Source organism: Gadus chalcogrammus, chromosome 7 (assembly GCF_026213295.1).
Source record: "Gadus chalcogrammus isolate NIFS_2021 chromosome 7, NIFS_Gcha_1.0, whole genome shotgun sequence".
Taxonomy (NCBI): domain Eukaryota; kingdom Metazoa; phylum Chordata; class Actinopteri; order Gadiformes; family Gadidae; genus Gadus; species Gadus chalcogrammus.
The window spans coordinates 2,243,390-2,264,456 of record NC_079418.1 but is presented as its reverse complement, the minus strand read 5'-3'; the positions used below and the strand labels follow the sequence as shown (position 1 = coordinate 2,264,456).

Below are 21,067 nucleotides of genomic sequence, written 5' to 3'. Positions count from 1 at the left end.
GGGGACGGGGGGGACGGGGGACGCAGCAACACTTCGGACTGACGCACAGCCGCCACCGTTGGGTGAAGAGCCGACTTTAACCAAAGTGAATCATTCTGTGTGTTCGTTTTGTGTTTCGTTTGGTTTGAGCTCAGGGTCGACTTAGGAGAGAGGCCGGGAGGCAGCACCCCCGCCCCCCCGGCCGACTTGGCGTGGTCCGTAAAGCCGGTGGATTTGAGGCTGGTAATTGGACTCAGCCTTTAAGACTTTGTTGCCATTTCAGCAGGCGGGGGGGTTATTATTCTGACAAGGTGTACACCCAGTTAACACCGCTCACTGGTAGGAGCTAGGACCAGGGGGGGGGGGGGGGGGGGGAAGGAAGAGAGAGAGAGAGAGAGAGAGAGAGAGAGAGAGAGAGAGAGAGAGAGAGAGAGAGAGAGAGAGAGAGAGAGAGAGAGAGAGAGAGAGAGAGAGAGAGAGAGAGAGAGAGAGAGAGAGAGCCCCTGTGGTGCCCAGTGTCTCTCGGCCATGAGGACGTTTGTACTGATGAGTGAGAAGAGAAACTCATTAAGGAAAATAAAACTCTGAAGTTAACAACAAAACAACTTTTCCCCCCCCTCGTTTACCCTCTTGTTGACCTTTTTCTTATCTAACGAGGGACCGCATGTGCGCCCCGACAGTCTCTCCGTCCTGTCTCCCCACACTGTTTTTTATGTTTCTTGGACGGGATGTAACTGGTAATTTCGTTGCTCTGTACTTGGGACATGTGCAATGACAATAAAGTATCTATCTATCTAATGATCAGGTCGTCTCTCAGGCCCCTGTGTGTGTGTGTGTGTGTGTGTGTGTGTGTGTGTGTGTGTGTGTGTGTGTGTGTGTGTGTGTGTGTGTGTGTGTGTGTGTGTGTGTGTGTGTGTACCGTCGGACCCCCAGCACCAGGGTGCGCTGGGCGCTCTTCACCATGGCGATGGCCTCCTGCCTCCAGCCCCCCAGCGGGACCCCCCCCACCTGGACCACCTCGTCCCCCACCTGGAGGCCCCCGGCCCCGGGGCCCGCCTCCACCTGGGGGGGAGACAGGTCAGCATCAGACCACCACACAGAGACACACAGAGAGAGACAGAGAGAGAGACAGAGAGAGACACACAGAGAGAGACACACAGAGAGACAGAGAGAGAGACACACAGAGAGACAGAGAGACAGAGAGAGAGAGACACACAGAGAGACAGAGAGAGAGACACACAGAGAGACACACAGAGAGAGACACACACACAGACAGACACACACACACGCACACACACAGAGAGAGACACACACACACACAGAGACACAGAGAGAGACAAACAAACAGACAGACACACATACAGAGAGACACAGACAGACACTTTAGAGGCTTCATTGATCCGGGTGTGTATTTCTGGGTCAAGGGAGCATGACACAGCCTTGCTTCACCCCAACGTTTACCTTGAGGTGGAGTGATCCACTGTTTTAAGTGGAACTGGGGGGGGGGGGGTGTTGAGATGGGACATGACCTCAGTTTTTTTAATGTTAACCTGTAGGCCAAAGGATTGGTAAAGACTGGACATTGTGTTGAGGGTGTGCTGCATAGTGTCCGGCTATGAGCTAAGATGGCACAGTCATCCGCATACTGAAGCTCACAGATTTGGCGGGTCTTTGTCTTTGTGTGGGCCTGGAGCCGACGGATGTTGAAGAGGCTTCCATCAAGGCGGTATTCCACATGGACACCGTCTTCATGTCCCATGACACTGTGGAAGAGGCCGGTGATGGCAGAGAGGAGGATGTTAAAGAGCACCGGAGCCAAGACACAGCCTTGCTTCACCCCAACGTTTACCTTGAAAAACTCTGACTGGAGTTCTCCTGTGAGCACTCTGGCTTGCATCCCGTCATGCAGCTGCTGTAGGATGCTAAGAAACTTGGGTGGTACCCCAAGTTTGCAGAGGTGTTTCCAGAGCAACTCACGGTTGACGTGTCAAAAGCTTTACTGAGGTCGATGAAGGCTATGTAAAGGACTTTGTGATGTTCTCCGCTCTTCGCCAGGAGCTGCCTCAAGACAAAAAACATGTCTTTCGTGGATCTGGTTGAGCACACCTTCTGAGATGTGCTCAACCAATCTGCCGAGCATGATCTTGGCCAGGACTTTCCCTGCGATGGAGAGGAGAGATATTCCGCGACTGTTGCCGCATACTGCTCTGTCTCCTTTCTGTTTATAAATGACCACGATGTTAGCATCCTTCCAGACCTGTGGGAGGGTCCCATGTTCCCAGATGTTTTGGATCAGGAGGTGCAGGCGACGCGTGAGGATGTATCCTCTGTTTTTGAAAACCTCTGCAGGGATTCCATCGGGTCCAGCGCTTTTATTGTTCGTCAGCCCTGCAATGGCTGGCTGGATTTGGAGTAGTCTGGCTGAGCGGAAATGGACAGCGTCTATAGCTCAGCGTCGGATTCCACCGCTACTCCTCCCCTTCCTGTTGCTGGCTTTTCCCGTATTGTGCTCCCCCTCAAACTCGGAAACTAGGCAGTATGGCGAGTTTTGAAGAGGACTTTGACGGCGCTGTAAAGCTAGCATGTTTGGCTCTTTCCGTCGAAAATTGCAAAGAACTTCAAAAGATTTGCTTGCAGCATTTGCTGAGGAAGAAAGAAGAAAGATGTTATTCATCCACTATTTTGGATGGACACCGCTGCTGCTTCCCGGGGTTAGCCCCGCCCTAGACGATTGTGATTGGTTTAAATAAACAAAAACAGGCCAGCCCAGTTTCCCCCCGGATAGACGGCTCTAAATAGCGTGGTTCCAGACCATTCTACTTGCTGTAGTTTGGTCTGGCTTTGCGAGACTAGATTTGGAGTAAAGTGGTGGGGTGTCCAGGTGCATGGTTAGCGGCAGGTCTGGGAGATTATCCAGAATATGTGCGTCGACAAGGTTGGCGTGGTTAAGGAGACTCTCAAAATGATGTGCCCAACCGTCAAGAATCTCGTGGCGGTCCTTGAAGAGTGTGGACCCATCAGCTGATCGGACTGGGGCAATCGCCCGCTTCCTGGGGCCGTACAATGTTTTTATGGCATCGTAAAAGCCTTGAGTGTTGTTGCAATCTGCCAGGTTCTGGATCTCTTGCGCCTTTTGCACCCACCAGGTGTCCTCCATATTCCTGAGGGCTCGCGGGGTTGCTGTTCTTGCAGCAGTAAAGGTGGTTTTAACCCATTGGCGCCGGATGCTGCGTAGCGCAGCATAGCCCCTCCTGCCGGTTGCTGCGTAGCGCAACATAGGCTTTCCTGCCGGTTGCTGCGTAGCGCAGCATTTTGTACACGTGCTGTTTTCATGACGAATGCAGCATATAACTCACTCTGGTTGGTTAAAAATACACATGGGGTGGGTCTTAAGGCTTTGGTAAAGATCAGGAGACCACCAAAACGAACTTTGGTTGGCTGAAAATCACGTAAATCAATCATATAGCCACGCGATATTCTATGTTTGTTTTTAGCGACGCGTCTATCTGGCGACCGAGAAGTAGCAATGAACATGGAGGATTTTGATAGCGATGGCAGTGATATTGTCATAGAATTCAAGGGATTTGAGTATGAGAATGAGGACGAGAATGATTTTGTGCCGGTTGATCCACTGGATCGGATTCCAACGAATCGGTACGCGCAACAGGTACGAGCTCAGACCCCCGCGACCTCAAGTGGACCCCGGTCCCGAAAACAGAAATGAAAACATTCCTCGGGCTGTGTCTTTGCTTTCGAATTTTAAAGCTACCAGCACGCCGCGATTACTGGAGGCAAACTAAGTGGCTCTACCAAACAAATGTCAAGGGACCGTTTCGACATGATCTGGAGGTAAATATTTATGTTTTCTTTTCTTGTGCTCTCTTCCGAGTTCCATTCTCTTCTCTTAGAAAACGGAATGGCCAGTAATGATAGTGGTGCTATAGCAATTACTAATGGTGATGATGGTTGATATTGAATAAATACAATGATGTTAGTTATAAATACAATAATGGAATAATGAATAAATAGTAATACAATTATGAATATAAATACTATAAATAACATAATACAAATAAACACAATGATGGAAATAAATGTCAGGCTCAAATTCTTTGTCATATATGCATTTTCAGATATCTCCATCTAGAAGATAACTTGGACCCTTGGATAAATCCGATAATCTGTGGAAGATCCAGCGGTTCATGGACCTCCTCTTGCATCAGTTCCAGGCCCTCTATGAGGTCAATGGGTTTGTGAGCGTGGATGAGTCCATGGTAAAATACAAGGGACGCCTTGCCTTCCGGCAGTACCTCCCCATGAAGCCGGTGAAGTGGGGGATAAAGGTGTGGGTCATGGCAGAGAGCAATACAGGCTACATAAACAATTTTCAAGTTTACACAGGGGCCATTGCAGGCAAGACCGAGACAGGCCTGGCTTACCGGATTGTGTCATACCTGGCTAAACCGTATTTTGGGTCAAACTTGTGTGTTTACATGGACAACTTTTACACCAGCGTGAAGTTGTTGCTGGATCTGCAGGTCAGGGGTGTGCCTTTACCATGCTTTGGTTAAAATGTTATTTGTTGTATTTTATATCATTGATTTATACTGTTTTTTCTTCTTAATCTTGTTTTGAGAATGTTTTTAAAATGTTGCTGTTATGGTTGTGCTCAGGGAGCATGTTTTAATAAAACCTGTAGTTCTTACCTTTAAAATGCTTTTTATTTCATGTTTCTAGGTGCTCCAGAGGCTTAGATATTAAGGTTTATGTAGACGTTGACAATTCTTACTATTTTCTCAGAAAAACCTCAGGAAATGAGGTTATTTTTCCTAGAATAGCATAGGATTTTAGCAGGCGTTTTTAGCAGGCGTTTTAGGCATAAATGGGTTAAGGGTGGGAGATCCAGGGCAGGACAGGAGAGCTTTGTGGGCCTCATGCTTGGTTTTTAGCAGTGACTGTACCTCAGCTGAGTTACAGTCAAACCAGTCCTGGTGACGTTTCCTTGGCTGATCGAGCACCTCTACGGCTGCGCTATGAATAGCCTGGCGCAGAGCTGGCCAGTCGGCTGATTCCTCCGGGATCTTATAGAGGTTTTCAGCAAGAAGCCGTCGAAGGTTGTCTTTGGTGGTGGGGCTGTTCAGCGCTGTATGGTTGAGTGTCTTGTTTGGAGCTGTCCTCGGGCCACGGGGCTGAAGGCTAATGAGTAGTTTGGATCTGACCGTGAGGTGGTCAGTCCAGCACTCCCCGCATGACACGGGTGGTGAGGACATCTTTTCTGTTCTTTTGACAGACAATCACATAGTCAAGGAGATAATAATAATAATAATAATAATAATGCCAATGTTTTGAGCGGGGATGCTGCCAGGTGGTCTTAAGCCTGTTCTTCATATGAAAGATGGTGTTGGTAATGACCAGCTGGTGCTCTGCACAGAGGGAGAGGAGTCTGAGCCCGTTGTGGTTCATCTTCCCCACTCCACGCTGGCCAGTGACTTTACTCCATACCAGGTGCTCCGTGTCACTCTAGCATTGAAATCTCCCATGAGTATGAGCCTGTCCGTCGCTGGGGTTTTCTGTAATATGGTATCCAGAGCTCTGTAGAAATCCTCTTTGATGTTATGCTTGGCATCAAGCGTGGGTGCACATGCACTGATGAGGTTGGCAAAGCGTTCGTTTGCCAGGGGATTGCACGTCAATATTCGTCCATTGATGCCGATGGGGGATTCCGGAATGCGCTGCAGCAGAATAGACTTCACAGCAAAGCCAACTCCATGATGACGGCGAGTGCCTTCCGGGACCCCCTTCCAGAAGAAGGTGCAGCAGTGTGCGAACGTTCCATGAAGCTTATTTTTATCTTTTATTTTTCGACCGCGAGAGGGGATGCTCCGACGGTGGCGGCTTACCGTCCGGAATACGGGGAGCAGACAATTTTTGGACCACCTTTTCTAGGTCCTTCCCCATCTCAGGGCTGAGCAGTGTGGGGCTGCTCAGTCGCAATGGAAGCTTACGACAAGACGCGCTGCTCCATCCCACAGTCTTAACGACCATCACTCCATGGCCGCCTGTGTGCATGCGTTAGCGAGATACTCCCAGCCACATCCTTGGCCTGTACCCACCACCATTCCACAACGCCACAGGACATTTTTTTTGGGGGGGGGAGCAAGAAGCTTGCGCATAGGTGAGGATTAAGGTGAGGGTGTGGGTGCGCAGACCTCACTCCCACCATCTTCACATACCAGATTGACCTCCAATGGCATGAGGGAACCCATGAAAACCTTCGTCTGGCAGGAGTCGCAGGGTGCTGCCGGTGGTCCGGTCAGTTAACCCACGTGGCTATTAGGGCTGTCACTTTTTCCAAAAATGAAATTCGAACGAATTTCGAATGTCCGTAATTAATTCGAATACATTCGAATACATTCGACCCCCCCCCCCCCCCCCCCATAGAACTATATAAAAAAAAAAAAAAATGCTCGGAGCGCGATATGCGGAGCGCATGTCGTCCATGGCACACACAGCCTATATAAACGAACAATCTGTGAGGCCGACTTCCAACACGGCATGCTGCTCTTTTGTACTTGTAAAGAAAATTACAAGTAGTCTCGCAGCTCTCCGTTACCGCTGCAGCTGCAGCCGCTACAGGCTGCCCATCGCGCCCAGCGCAGCAGCGGACTTTTCTCCCTGTCGTGTGCGATCAGTGTCGGTCTCCGTTTCAATGAGCTCATGTGAGAGGCTTTCAGTCACGAGATGTTTCTGTGCAGGGGAAAGGTGGACTAACCGGGAGAAGCGGGGATCCAGGAGGGCCGCTTTATTGAGGAAAAGCCACTCGCCGCTCTCTTCTTTATAGCGCATTTTTACAGTTCGAATGGAGAATTACACTTCGAATTCGAACTTTTCACCCCACCTTCGAACGAATATTCGAACTTCGAATAAAAAGTGACAGCCCTAGTGGCTATGGGGTTGACTTTTTCCGCCTTCCCAGCCGTTTTGGTGGTTCTCATGCCGACCATCTTCCGCCTGCTCCGCCGTTGGGGTCTTCACTATTTACCCAAGCTGGGGCTATTAACCCATAACTGGGACAGTGGTTGACGGGCAACAGGGCATTTCCACTCACCGATGGGCCTGAATGCCACGTCTCTGGGACCCACTGCTGCTCCGAGATCCTGTACAACTTAGCCTTGGGCCGCAAGGGACCAGTTACCATGTGTGCCACGGGGAGGCGTTTACCAGATCTTGGCAGTGGAGAGGCTGTACCGGCTGAGGAGACTGACGCACTCGGCTCCTCTTTTCGCCCCTGATAACAAAGGGCTATCCGGTGGCAGTAGCTGAGAGTAGCATGCAGCATGCAGCATGCACTAACTACAAGCACTACTACTCCAACACTACTGCACAGACGCACACACAGACACACACACACACACACACACACACACACACACACACACACACACACACACACACACACACACACACACACACACACACACACACACACACACACACACACACACACACAGTCGTGTAAATATCAATCATAACTATAATATTCAATTATGTACAAATTATATTAGCCTTGTTTATATAAATGCTTTTCACATTAAAAAGAATAGATACATTCTCAAAAAACTCCAATGAAGAACGAAAAAAGAGGAGATGTGACCCGGCCCGGAGGAAGCCCGGGGCCCCCGTCTGGAGCCAGGCCCAGACGGAGGGCTCGATGGCGAGTGCCTGGTGGCCGGGTTTGCCACGGAGCCCGGTCGGGCACAGCCCGAACAAACTACGTGGCACCCCCGCTCTCTTCATCCCATGGGCCCACCACCTGTGGGAAGACCCGTTGGGGTCGGGTGCGCAGCCACATGGGTGGCAGCGAAGGTCAGGGGTCTCGACGGACCAGACCCGGGCGGCAGAAGCTGGCTCTGGGGACGTGGAACATCACCTCGCTGTGGGGAAAGGAACCGGAGCTTGTGAGGGAGGTGGAGCGCTATCAGTTAGATCTGGTGGGGCTTACCTCCACGCACAGTCTCAGCTCTGGTACCGTACTCCTGGATAAGGGTTGGACTCTATTCTTCTCTGGAGTTGCCGAGGGCGTGAGGCGCCGGGCGGGTGTGGGGATACTCATAAATCCCCGGCTGAGCGCCGCGGTGTTGGAGTTTACCCCGGTAGACGAGAGGGTCGCCTCCCTGCGCCTAAGGGTTGTAGGGGGGAAAACTCTGACTGTTGTTTGTGCGTATGCACCAAACAGCAGCTCAGAGTACTCGGCCTTCTTGGAGACCCTGAATGGAGTCCTGTATGGGGCTCCAGTAGGGGACTCCGTAGTTCTGCTGGGAGACTTCAACGCCCACGTGGGCAACGATGGAGACACCTGGAGAGGCGTGGTGGGGAGGAACGGCCTCCCTGATCTAAACCCGAGCGGTCGTTTGTTATTGGACTTCTGTGCTAGTCATGGATTATCCATAACAAACACCATGTTCGAACATAAGGGTGCTCATAAGTGTACCTGGTACCAGAGTACCCTAGGCCGAAGATCGATGATCGATTTCGTGATCGTGTCATCTTATCTGAGGCCGCATGTTTTGGACACTCGGGTAAAGAGAGGGGCGGAACTGTCAACCGACCACCATCTGGTTGTGAGTTGGATCAGGGAATGGGGGAAATTTCCGGATAGACCTGGTAAGCCCAAACGAGTAGTGCGGGTGAACTGGGAACGTCTGGAGGAGGCCCCCGTCCTAGGTATCTTCAACTCACACCTCCGGCGGAGCTTTTCTGGCATTCCTGTGGAGGTTGGGGGCATTGAGCCGGAGTGGGCGGTGTTCAAAAACTCCATTGCTGAAGCTGCGGTGGCTAGCTGTGGCCTCAGGGTCTTAGGCTCCTCAAGGGGCGGTAACCCTCGGACACCGTGGTGGACACCGGTGGTCAGGGAAGCCGTCCGACTGAAGAAGGAGGCCTTCCGGGATATGATATCCTGGAGGACTCCTGACTCGGTTGCAGGGTACCGACAGGCTCGAAGGGCTGCAGCGGCTGCCGTGTCGGAGGCTAAGCAGCGGGTGTGGGAGAAGTTCGGAGAGGCCATGGAGAAGGACTTTCGATCGGCACCAAAGTGTTTCTGGAAGACTATCCGGCACCTCAGGAGGGGGAAACGGGGAACCATCCAAGCTGTGTACAGTAAGGATGGGACTCTGTTGACCTCAACTGAGGAGGTCGTCGGACGTTGGAAGGAACACTTTGAGGAACTCCTGAATCCGAATAACACGCCCTCTATGTTGGAGGCAGAGCTCGAGGTTGATGGTGTTTCGTCGTCAATTTCCCTGGTGGAGGTCACTGAGGTAGTCAAACATCTCCGCAGTGGCAAAGCCCCAGGGATTGATGAGATCCAGCCAGAAATGCTAAAGGCTCTGGGTGTTGAGGGGCTGTCATGGTTGACACGCCTATTCAACATCGCGTGGGAGTCGGGTACAGTGCCACACTTCTCAGCCTCCCTGGTAAAGTCTACTCCAAGGTGCTGGAAAGGAGGGTTCGGCCGATCGTCGAACCTCAGATTGAAGAGGAACAATGCGGTTTTCGCCCCGGACGTGGAACTACGGACCAGCTCTTCACTCTCGCAAGGATCCTGGAGGGGGCCTGGGAGTATGCCCATCCGGTCTACATGTGTTTTGTGGATCTGGAGAAGGCGTATGACCGGGTCCCCCGGGAGAAACTGTGGGAGGTGCTGCGGGAGTATGGGGTAAGGGGGTCTATCCTCAGGGCCATCCAATCTTTGTACTCCCAAAGCGAGAGCTGTGTTCGTGTTCTCGGCAGCCAGTCAGTTTCGTTCTCAGTGGGTGCTGGTCTCCGCCAGGGCTGCGCCTTGTCACCAATCCTGTTTGTGATATACATGGACAGGATATCGAGGCGTAGTCGTGGTGGGGAGGAGGTTGCAGTTCGGTGGTCTGAGGATCTCGTCACTGCTTTTTGCAGATGATGTGGTCCTCATTGGATCATCGGCCTGTGACCTTCAGCACTCACTGGATCGGCTGGCGGCCGAGTGTGAAGCGGCTGGGATGAGGATCAGCACCGCTAAATCTGAGGCCATGACTCTTAGCAGGAAACCGGTGGATTGCTTACTCCGGGTAGGAAATGAGTCCTTAGCCCAAGTGGAGGAGTTCAAGTACCTCGGGGTCTTGTTCGCGAGTGAGGGTACTGTGGAGCGTGAGATTGGCCGGAGAATCGGAGCAGCAGGGGCGGTATTGCGTTCGCTTTACCGCACCGTTGTAACGAAAAGAGAGCTGAGCCGCAAGGCAAAGCTCTCGATCTACCGGTCGATCTTCGTTCCTATCCTCACCTATGGTCATGAGGGCTGGGTGATGACTGAAAGGACGAGATCGCGGGTACAAGCGGCCGAGATGAGTTTTCTCAGAAGGGTGGCTGGCGTCTCCCTTAGGGATAGGGTGAGAAGCTCAGCCATCCGTGAGGAACTCGGATTAGAGCCGCTGCTCCTTTACTTAGAAAGGAGTCAGCTGAGGTGGTTCGGGCATCTGGTAAGGATGCCCACTGGGCGCCTTCCTTGGGAGGTGTTTCAGGCACGTCCAGTGGGGAGGAGACCTCGGGGAAGACCCAGGACTAGGTGGAGAGATTATATCTCAACACTGGCCTGGGAACGCCTCGGGATCCCCCCGTCAGAGCTGGTCAATGTGGCCCGGGAAAGGGAAGTCTGGGGCCCCCTGCTTGAGCTGCTCCCCCCGCGACCCGACCCCGGATAAGCGGATGACGATGAGGATGAAGATGATACATTCTCCCTGTATCTTAAGATTACATCCCTTCCTCTCTCTAACTGGTTGAGATACTTCACATCTGCATTCCCCCTGGAGCCACTGAGTCTGATAATAAGGCCTGGCCAATCTACTGACTTCTTTGTTGTGTAGATTCCTTTAACCTTCTTGCAGCCTTGCTTGCAGACTTGCAGACATGTCCACATCCCCCATAGTGTATTGCAGTTAACTTGGCCTCTCCCGCCAATCCTAAACTCTCAGATGGTCACTCCCACTTATCTTGGTTACCTGTGTATTCACTACCCACAATGCAAACGTTTCCCTATAAGAATCTTGATCACCCATTAGCTCACTGTATGTATCCTTGGTAACTTTGCTGCCTGTCCTTTCCCATGATCATGCTCTAATATTGAATCAAATATTTCGCTGGCCGACGAGTCCTAAAAAGAGGTTTCTCTTCATCACATACAGGTTTTTTTTCCAGGGACACTTGAGATGAACTGATGAATTATTCAAACTGAGGCTCAGTAACATGAGTGAGGATGAGACACTAAACACATAGCATGGTTAGCTTCCACACACTAGCCTTTACTAGAGGTTTGAGAAGGAACTTTGTCTCGCATTAGCTGACGCTATCACGATATATCGCCATGACGATAACATGTTGTATAATGGGAGGTCACATGACGTGAAAGGTATAACAACAGAACCAACATTAGATTCACAGATTGTATGTGTTCATCTCCTTGTTGTTAGTTTAGTCAACATTAACTTAACTTTAATTTAACTAACTTAACTGACCTGTATGCTTTGATACTGATAACTGTCAGACAGTCATTAGAGAGACAGACAGACGTCAGAGACAGACAGACAATAGGAGAAACAGACGGACAGTCATTAGAGAGACAGACAAACGGTCATTAGAGAGAGAGACAGACAGTCATTAGAAAGACAGACGGCCATTAGAGAGACAGACATTAGAGAGACAGATAGACACAGACAGCTCACCTTGGTGATGATGAGCCGTTCCCGGTGCTCTCGCCCTCCCTTCAGGGTGAAGCCCCACGGAGACCCCCCCTCCAGGACCACCTGGACCAGCTCTCCCTGGAGGTCCGGGTCCCCCTGGTCCCGGTCCTGGTCCCGGTCCGGGTCCCGGGTTCCCCCGGGCCAGCGGTCCACCTCCTTCAGCCAGGTCATCGCTCCTGGAACCACAACATCCCGGGTCACGACCTCCTCCTCTCCGTGAAGAACCGTAGAGACGTCACACTAACGTACCGTCTTTAGGATCCCGACCTCCCGGAGTCCGGTTCAGCAGCAACCCCTCCGCGCTCCGACGACCCCCCAGAGAATCTCCTAGAACCCCCGCATGGATGCGCTGGCTCCACAATGAACCGGGTCTTATTCCGCTCCGCAGAATAACCAGTCTTATTCCGCTCCACAGGTGAACCGGGTCATATTCCGTTCTTCAGGTGAACCGGGTCTTATTCCGTTCTCGGTTCCTCCATCCTCACGGTTATTTCCAGAACTTTGTTTGCTAAAAGAAAAAGAACCACCCGACAGTCACCGGCTCTCCTGCCCGTCCTGCAGAGCCTCTCTACCCGACAACACGACACCCAGACATCATCAGTCCTCCGGGTGATGACTCCCATGTGGTGGAGATATGGTGCAGCGGCGCCCCCTGGTGGACGCAAGACCCCAACGCGCATGTGTCATTTTTATATATTAATGATGTATAGTAGTTATGTATATTTAATTATACTTTCGATATCAGGAGATAGATTATATGATATATGATATGAAAACTTTATTTCAGACTCCGGTCCATAAATAGCCCAAGACAAATACAATACAAAAATATAAAAAGTCAGTTACAAACATTTCAGCCTCATGCTGGAGGAATAGCGAGCACAGCTCAGAGTGGGATTTACAAGTACCACAACGATACTGTTCCGAGATTCCTCCAATCGTTTCATGATTCTTAAAAGTGCATGGAATGTGCTCACTCCTGCTGCAGGGACCAACATCTGACTGGCACTGCCCTCTCTGGGTATTTTTTTTAAAAGGATAGCATCATTGTACGCAACTTTCAGCCTCTGCATGCTAGATCTTTTGTAGCTTGACCATAATTGAGCGCAGTAAAGCGGTGTACTGTACAATATGCTTTGGCTACCTTCGCCTGTGTTGAACAAAAGCTGAACTTGCGTGCATTGGTGTTTGCTCGGGCGTTTAGTTTGCAGCATTGTCCGTTCACATCGTCGTCATTATTCAACTGATCATATAAAAATGTCCAAGGTATTTAAACCTTCTAAATACATCAAGAATATTGCCAGACAGTTTGAACGCAGGGAAATGTAGCCTTTAACCTGCTTGGTTCCACAGATTAAAACAGCACTCTTGCTAGCATTATATTCAATGTCATGTTTTAATCCATACTAAATGCAGATATTAAGGAGTTGTTGTAGTCCAGTTTGACAAATTATGATTATTTAATCATCATTATTTTATCATTTGAACTGTGTGTGCCTGTGTGTATCTCTCTGCTCCACTTCACCGCTTTTTCCAAGGGGAGGATAACAGGATCGAAAGAGGTGAAAACCATTATAAATCGGGGCATGTGGAGAGTTTCAGTTATGCCGACGGGGAGATTCTCCGGTCTTGTCCACGCCAGTCGGAGGGAGCATGACGTCACATGCGAGACGCGTAGTCTTTCTCGTGTTTTCTCTACAGCCTTTAACTGAACAATTGCACAATAAACGGTCAAACTCTTGGCATATTTTTTTTTTCATTTAAATCCACAAACAACATATGTGTAATCCGGGCCATATAAAGACTGGGACCAGAAGATAATTACTATCTCTCCATTGAAACCCATACATATTTTTCGATCTCATCGGTCCCATGGGCTCTACCGGAAGGGGTGTGACTTCGCCACTCTATTATGGTCTGTATTCACCACACACACACATCATGTTGTCTAGCTTTCTGTCCCCATGGTTCAGACACACACGTCTGCCCGGCGCCCGCTATAGTTTGAGACTTAAAATTTAAAATTAATTATTTTCTTTATCAATCCCCAGACGAGGACCGTTTAGACGTTCTTTCCGTGGCTGAACTTGATTAGTTTATCACCTTCGTATTTCAAACATGTTATTGAATCCAGCAATTGACATATTTGGAGGATATAGATATATAAACTAAAAAGACAACATAATTATGGCTAATACATTTAGGCTTATGATTTAAGATAAACCCAAAATGTTCATTTTGCAGGATATTTTCTATGCACGCACACACACACACACACACACACACACACACACACACACACACACACACACACACACACACACACACACACACACACACACACACACACAGTGATATGGCAATTAATGGATACCATAATGTGCAAGTAATCCGAATAATTGTATTGCCTTTTACAAAGTAGGGAGACTTCAGCGAGGGGGGGGGGGTGGGTCTTTAATCCACAAACACAGAAAATCTTCACCTGTGATCACCTGTCCCAGATGTTCACCTGTGATCTTCACTTGTGATCACCTGGGATCTTCACCTTTGATCCTTACCTGTGATCTTCACTTGTGATCACCTGGGATCTTCACCTTTGATCCTTACCTGTGATCTTCACCTGTGATCACCTGTCCCAGATGTTCACCTGTGATGTTCACTTGTGATCACCTGGGGCCTCATGTACTAAGACTTTCGTGGATTTCATACTGAAACTTGGCGTACGCCAAAACCCAGAAACTGTCTTACGCACAAATAAATTCAGATGTATCAAAGTGTGCGAACGCATGGATCCAAGCACGTTTCTTTTGTACATCTCAATCAACGTGGAATTGAGCGCATATGCCGAGGTGCGAAACTCCTCCCTGTCCACGCCCTCATTTAAATATGCAATTTCATTTAAATAGGCCTCTGGACCTGAGATTCACCTCTTAATCCGATCACCTGGCACCATGAACAGAGGCAAAAAACGAAACTTCACGGAGTCCGAGCTCGAGATTTTGCTCCACGAGGTAGAAATGCGCAAGCATATGCTATTTGGAACCCTGTCAACAGGGATAAATGCAAAACAAAAGAGAAGTGAGTGAGCGTGTTTGCGAGGCCGTCAATGCAGTGGGGTCTCAGCAACGCACACACTCTGAAATTAAAAAAAAGTGGTCAGACCTCAAGGTGGAGGTGAAGCGGAGGGTTTCTGCCCACCGCCGAAGCGTGACCGCAACAGGAGGGGGGACGGGAGTGGGGGAACTCTCCCCCTTCGATTTGAGAGTGGCCGCTTTGATCGGTGACACCAGTGGCGTAGCCACTGGTGACTAGTGGTGTTCCTGTTTTTTTTTTTCAAATGTATTAAATCCAAAATAATACATTAACCATGTATTTTAACAGAGAACAAATGCAACCGCTGCAAAACATAAAGGGACGCAGTGCCCAGAGATGAAGAACACATAGAACGTGTGCGCATACTCATGGAGCCATACTATTACGCATGGTTAACAAACCCATTTAATCAGTATCTGAACAACACCGCTGCTGGGTTAAGAATGTAACGTACTTGCTGCTATATTTGCGCTGCAACTGAATTCACAGGGCAAGGCGGCGTAGTTCGGCTTTGAATGCATTAATTATCTCATATTAATGCATTAATGCATATGAGGCCGGTCTGGACTCATATTAATCTCATATGATGATTCCGTCCCACACAGCTGGCATGGCTCGGCTCAGGGTGGACTGGCACACTCCTGACCGATCCCGCTGGAAGGCCCCTGTTGCCAGGAACCCCAGCGTGGTCAGCACCTGTGTGGGCACGGACAACCCCTGGCTCCTGGCTGTGTGGCGCTCTAGGGCCGGCCGCAGCTCTGCGCACAGCTCCAGTAATATTGGCCTGGGGAAACGAAATCGGCTCAAGAGCCAATCATCATCATTTGAGAGTAAGTCCTCGCGTTCCCTAAATATACGTTCCCTTCGGATTTGACCATTTGCGATGTCCTCTAACAACGCTAACGCAGCCATTTTTAAAACAATTTTCTTCATCCATTGCGCATGCTTTTATAGCCACCCATATAATTGCAAGGTGTGTTAATCGTTCATTAGTGTGTCTCTGATGTGCAAATCACTCTGAGTCATGGTTTTCACCTTTTTTCCCAGTTTCCCAGCGTCACCTCTAAGTGTCGCCAAAGGAACAATAGCTGTAGAAACGTGCGTACGACAGCTCTGGAGCTGGCGTGGGGACCGCACATTTTTACGGTCATTTCACGTTTTGTACATCTGAACGTGAGCGTGGAAAAGGACGTACGCCACGTTTTTGTGCGTACGCAACCTTAGTACATGAGGCCCCTGGGATCTTCACCTTTGATCCTTACCTGTGATCTTCACCTGTGATCACCTGTCCCAGATGTTCACCTGTGATGTTCACTTCTGATCACCTGGGATCTTCACCTTTGATCCTTACCTGGGATCTTCACCTTTGATCCTTACCTGTGATCTTCACCTGTGATCTCCTGTCCCAGATGTTCATCCGCGATCCTCACCCGTGATCTTCACCTGTTCCAGGTGTTTTTTACCCGCTTTGTCTCAACAATGAAAGCTAAAGTGAGGTTAAAGATAAAACATGAGATCCTTCATAAACAAAAGCTGAGGACGTCTGTCTTCTCTGTTTCTAATCATAAACACTTTAAGACAACATCCCCATCCTGTCCCAGTCAGAACCGAAAAGCTGGAGAGAATGTCGTTAGAGAATTCGTTAGCTAACCGCTACATTAGCTAGCCGTGGTGTTACCCGCGGCTAGCTAATAAGTTAGCTAACGCAGAAGTTAGCTAACATAGCGGTTAGCTAGCTTGCTGGCTTAAGTTCATATGGAGTCTCCGTTGGTTAGGACTTAATACATCAACATTTATCATCACTTCCTCTCAACATACTTTGACATCTTTAATACTACATGAATGTGTGCTTTAAGCCCCGCCCCTAAAAGGAAAGAAACATAAGAGAACAAATAACGCTGAGTTTGTTTTCCGATGCAAACGGTTCCCGTGACGGGGCTGATATTTATTGCGATGAAGAGACAAGCGTCAGACAGAACAAGCACTTGGTTATGGCACGGGTCCCGAGAACCGAAAATAAAAACAACCACTCATCGGAAATATTAAGACTTTAAGACCGCCGGCCGGGGGACAAAAGAAACATCGGCTTTTTTCATATCGAAACATGCGTCTGTCACCCGGCAACGGAATGGAAACCCACTAAAAGAAGTCAAATACAAACCAGGCCCGTAATAGTTGTTAAAGCCCTTCAAAAATACATCTCAGTTTACACAATTAATATCACCATGGAAACGAGGCCTCGTTTATCGCCTTTTTGTTGAGAACTCCCAACAAACTTTACGTTTACGAGCTACGAAAGTCGGAAGCGTCTATTATTGTTTTGCACGAAGGGGGAAGCGACTTTGTGGCTGTCGGGCTGAATTATGGGATGGCTCCCTGTGTGGGGGAGGGTGGTCCCGCCCTAAAAACAGCAGGGGGCGGAGCCTAGTGGTGTCACGCCCCCCTGTCAGTCAAAAGGTTACTAGTAAGTTACGATAACCCGTTCCAAATCAACCTGTAAAAAAATACTTCTGTTTTTCTAACTAAGCGGGACTTTGATATCGTATACATTTATATATCTTTCATATATATAGATTCATGTGTCTACTTTAGTCTAGTGTAGGACTTTGTCTGTGCTTATACTCTGTAGCTTCGAGGGCTTTGGCACATTGGAACCTTTGGTTCCACGTTCCGGAACTCTCAGATTCAGAATTCTAGAAAGTTCAGGATTTCTTCTTGGTCGGTCGGCGACGTCAAACGCAAGACCCGCCCCTTCCAGGGCTGGCTGCGTGGAGAACACGATTAAAAACATCAACGACAAAACAACAAACCCCGGTTTCAAACCCACAACCCCGTCCAACTACTGAGGCCAAATAAATACTGCTTAGAAAGATCGGAACAAAGGTCGGAATGAGAAGTCGCAACCGCGTAAAACTAAATCTCCCAAATGCTGAATAATGAGTAAAGAATATTGTATTACAGGTTAGAGTATATATGGAGAGGAGCGGAGAAACAAAATGGCGACGGGCCAACGTCAGTTTGTCGTTTAGAACTCCTTCAAAAAAAGAAAAATGGAAAATTCTTCCTCCCAGTCAGGTATTTCTTCCCAGTTCTCCCAGTCCAGTTCCCCCCCAGTCAGGCTCCCAATCCAGCTCCCAGTCGGGTAGATCCTCCCAGTCCTCCCAGTAGAGTGATCATGCTCTGTCTGACCAAAGTCCCTGACTTGTTCCCCTGGCGCGGGAAGGGGGGGCGGGGCTCTGGTGGGCTCCCCCCCCTCTCCCCCCCTGTGGGGGCGGGGCCTCTAGTCGGCGTAGTGCATGATGCTCTCCACGTAGTTCCCGGGGAACAGGCCGGTGGTGCCCCCCATGGTGCCCTCGTACCAGCCGTCGTCGTTCTTCTTGATCACGTAGATGATGGCCCCCTCCATGAAGGACAACTCGTCCTCCTTGTCCCTCGCATAGTCGTAGATGGCCACCACTGGGGGGGGAAGGGGAGAGGCAGGGTCCTGAGTGATTTCATTTGACCCTTTTGATGTAAAACATGAACAGCACTCTGTGTCATACGTTGAAATACATGAACAGTCAGGGCTGTCACGATGAAGCCCGAAGGCTTATCCCTGTGTGGCAGGCTGTGGGGTCCGACTCACATCCTGCTCCCTGCTGAGGCCCCTAGACCCGCCTCCGCCCCGTGATTGGTCAGAACCGATGACCTTGACCCTTGACCTGAAGCCTTAGGGAGCTTAACGAGCAGCAGCCTATCGAGGGGGGGCCGAACGAGCTAATCTTTCTCCAGGTAGGTGGGGAGGGGGTCCTCCTAACGAGGGGCGGGCCTCACGAGGAGGGACTCACCTTTCTCAAGGTAGGTGGGGGGGGGGTCCTCCTAACGAGGGGCGGGCCTAACGAGGAGGGACTCACCTTTCTCCAGGTAGGTGGGGGGGGTCCTCCTAACGAGGGGGTCTAACGAGCAGCAGCTTAACGAGGGGCGTGGTCTAACGAGGAGGGATTCACCTTTCTCCAGGTAGGTGGGGGGGGCCAGGGGGGTCTAACGAGCAGCAGCCTAACGAGGGGCGGGGTCTAACGCGGAGGGACTCACCTTTCTCCAGGTAGGTGCGGGGGGCCCACGGGGGGTCTTCCTCGGCGTAGGGGTCGCTGTACTCCACCACGGCCGACTCCTCCTCTTCCTCCTCCTCCTCCCCGTCCAGCTCCTCCTCCTCGTACTCCTCCTGCAGGGGGGGGGGCGGGGCCAGCTCCTCAAACACCGGCTCCTCGGCGGGCGGAGGGGGCGGGGGCACGTCCGAGACTGGGTGGAGTGACACAGAGAACGGCCAATCAGGAGAGGGGACACCGGGGGCGGGACCAGCGATTGGAGGAGAGAAGGGGGCGGGACCGACAAAGGCATCTGTCACTCACGATTCACGGCGAGAGCGAAATCCCCAAACATTAATACCACAACAACAAGACAACAACCATTTAACTGTTCAGGAGAGTAGGCAGTGTAGGGAGAGCAGTGCATGCTGGGGTATCGTCCTCCTGGAACCACGCATGCTGTGGGTTACCATGGTAACCTTGGGCCCATCAAGAGGAAGGCGGGAGAGATCTTGTCTAAGAGAGTGAAGACAGACCCAGGAAACGTTGTCCATGCAAAGGGAGAGAGAGACGGACGGACGGACGGACGGACGGACGGACGGAGAGACAGACAGAGAAGGAGAGAGACGGCGGGAGAGAGCCAGAGAGAGAGACGGAGACAGAGAGACACAGTCGAGATGGAGGGAGGGAGCTTGACCCATTACAAAAGGAAGAGAGCATGCATTCATGCGTTCATCTGTTCATGCGTTCATTGCACCGTGCGACCACATGGTGAGGCGGTCCTCAAGTCCAGGAGGCGGAGTCTAGGAGGCGGGACTTACTGGTCTCCTGCACTCGGGCCACGAAGCCCACCAGAGGGAGCTGGGGGGTGATCTGCATGGCTGGGGGGGGGGGCGGGCCTGACACACACAGAGAGAGAGAGAGAGAGAGAGAGAGAGAGAGAGAGAGAGAGAGAGAGAGAGAGAGAGAGAGACAGACAGACAGACAGACAGACAGACAGACAGACAGACAGACAGACAGACAGACAGACAGACAGACAGACAGACAGACAGACAGACAGACAGACAGACAGACAGACAGACAGAGAGAGCGGGAGAGAGAGCGGGAGAGAGAGCGGGAGAGAGACAGACAGACAGACAGACAGAGAGAGAGAGGGGGAGAGAGAGGGGGAGACAGACAGACAGACAGACAGACAGACAGACAGACAGACAGACAGACAGACAGACAGACAGACAGACAGACAGACAGACAGACAGACAGACAGACAGACAGAGAGAGAGAGAGAGAGAGACACACACATAGAGACAGAGAGATATGGGGAAACAGTAACAGAAACAGTGACAAAAACAGACACGCACATACAAGAGAGACAGAGCGACACACACACACACACACACACACACACACACACACACACACACACACACACACACACACACACACACACACACACACACACACACACACACACACACACACACACACACACAGGGAGACAGAGAGAGAAAGTGAGACAGAGAAAGAGTTTAAGTGAGAGAAAGACAGAGGGATATATATATAAACACGGGAGACAGATAGTGAGGTGTGAGGACCCGTCAGAGCAGAACCAATCATCACATGATGAGATCAGCCAGGTGTTGGACCGGAGGCAGAGAACAGATGTTCTGCATCCTGGAAGAACGTCTTCAACACAACAGAGGACTGAGCACTGAGACAGGGAGACTAGAGGTCATCACAGGGAGAGACCGTCTCTATCCTACAAAGTCTTCTTCCACTGATGGAGCCAACACCAACCTCATGAATACAGCAAGCAGAAGGGATTTGTTGGAGCCAGAATGGGTTGCTGCAGGTTTTGTGTTATTGTTATTATTAATGTTAAAGATAAACAAGGTTATAATATATGTAGTTTATGTTTTGCCTTCATTATAACTTAGTTTAATGATATCTCCCCTATAAAAAAAAAAAAGAGTCAACTGTTTGCATCTCCATGTTGCTTGAACGTATTCAAGGTAGCATAACCCATTTTACAAGAAACAATTAATGTTTTTTTGTGACACCCATGAACCATCTTGCAATTGATTTAGCAGCGTCATCCTAAAGCTGGATAAGCAATTCGGTTCTGCAGGAATAAAGTGCATGAACTTAAGGTGTATTGAACAATGAACC

The 21,067-nt window shown here is 50.1% G+C and overlaps 2 protein-coding genes across 6 annotated transcripts in view; both read right to left on the bottom strand.

The window, feature by feature from the left end:
- Nucleotides 1-12,831, bottom strand: part of LOC130385444 (protein Shroom2-like) — a 35,955-nt gene extending 23,124 nt beyond the window's left edge. The window contains exons 1-3 of the mRNA XM_056593946.1: nt 11,994-12,831; nt 11,727-11,920; nt 899-1,041 (exon numbers count right to left, since the gene is read on the bottom strand). Of these exons, the coding sequence (XP_056449921.1) occupies nt 899-1,041; nt 11,727-11,915 (332 nt within the window). The 5' untranslated portion in view covers nt 11,916-11,920; nt 11,994-12,831. The remainder of the gene's footprint in view (nt 1-898; nt 1,042-11,726; nt 11,921-11,993) is intronic.
- A 2,284-nt stretch (nt 12,832-15,115) lies between these two features.
- LOC130385512 (abl interactor 2-like) overlaps nt 15,116-21,067 on the bottom strand; it is a 33,473-nt gene continuing 27,521 nt past the window's right edge. For 3 of the 5 annotated variants that reach the window (XM_056594026.1, XM_056594029.1, XM_056594030.1), the window contains 3 exons: nt 19,723-19,800; nt 18,909-19,115; nt 15,116-18,293 (listed from right to left, as the gene is read on the bottom strand). In XM_056594026.1, coding sequence (XP_056450001.1) covers nt 18,118-18,293; nt 18,909-19,115; nt 19,723-19,800 — 461 coding nt within the window. In that variant the 3' untranslated portion in view covers nt 15,116-18,117. The remainder of the gene's footprint in view (nt 18,294-18,908; nt 19,116-19,722; nt 19,801-21,067) is intronic. The other 2 variants (XM_056594027.1, XM_056594031.1) reach the window with 1 other exon arrangement.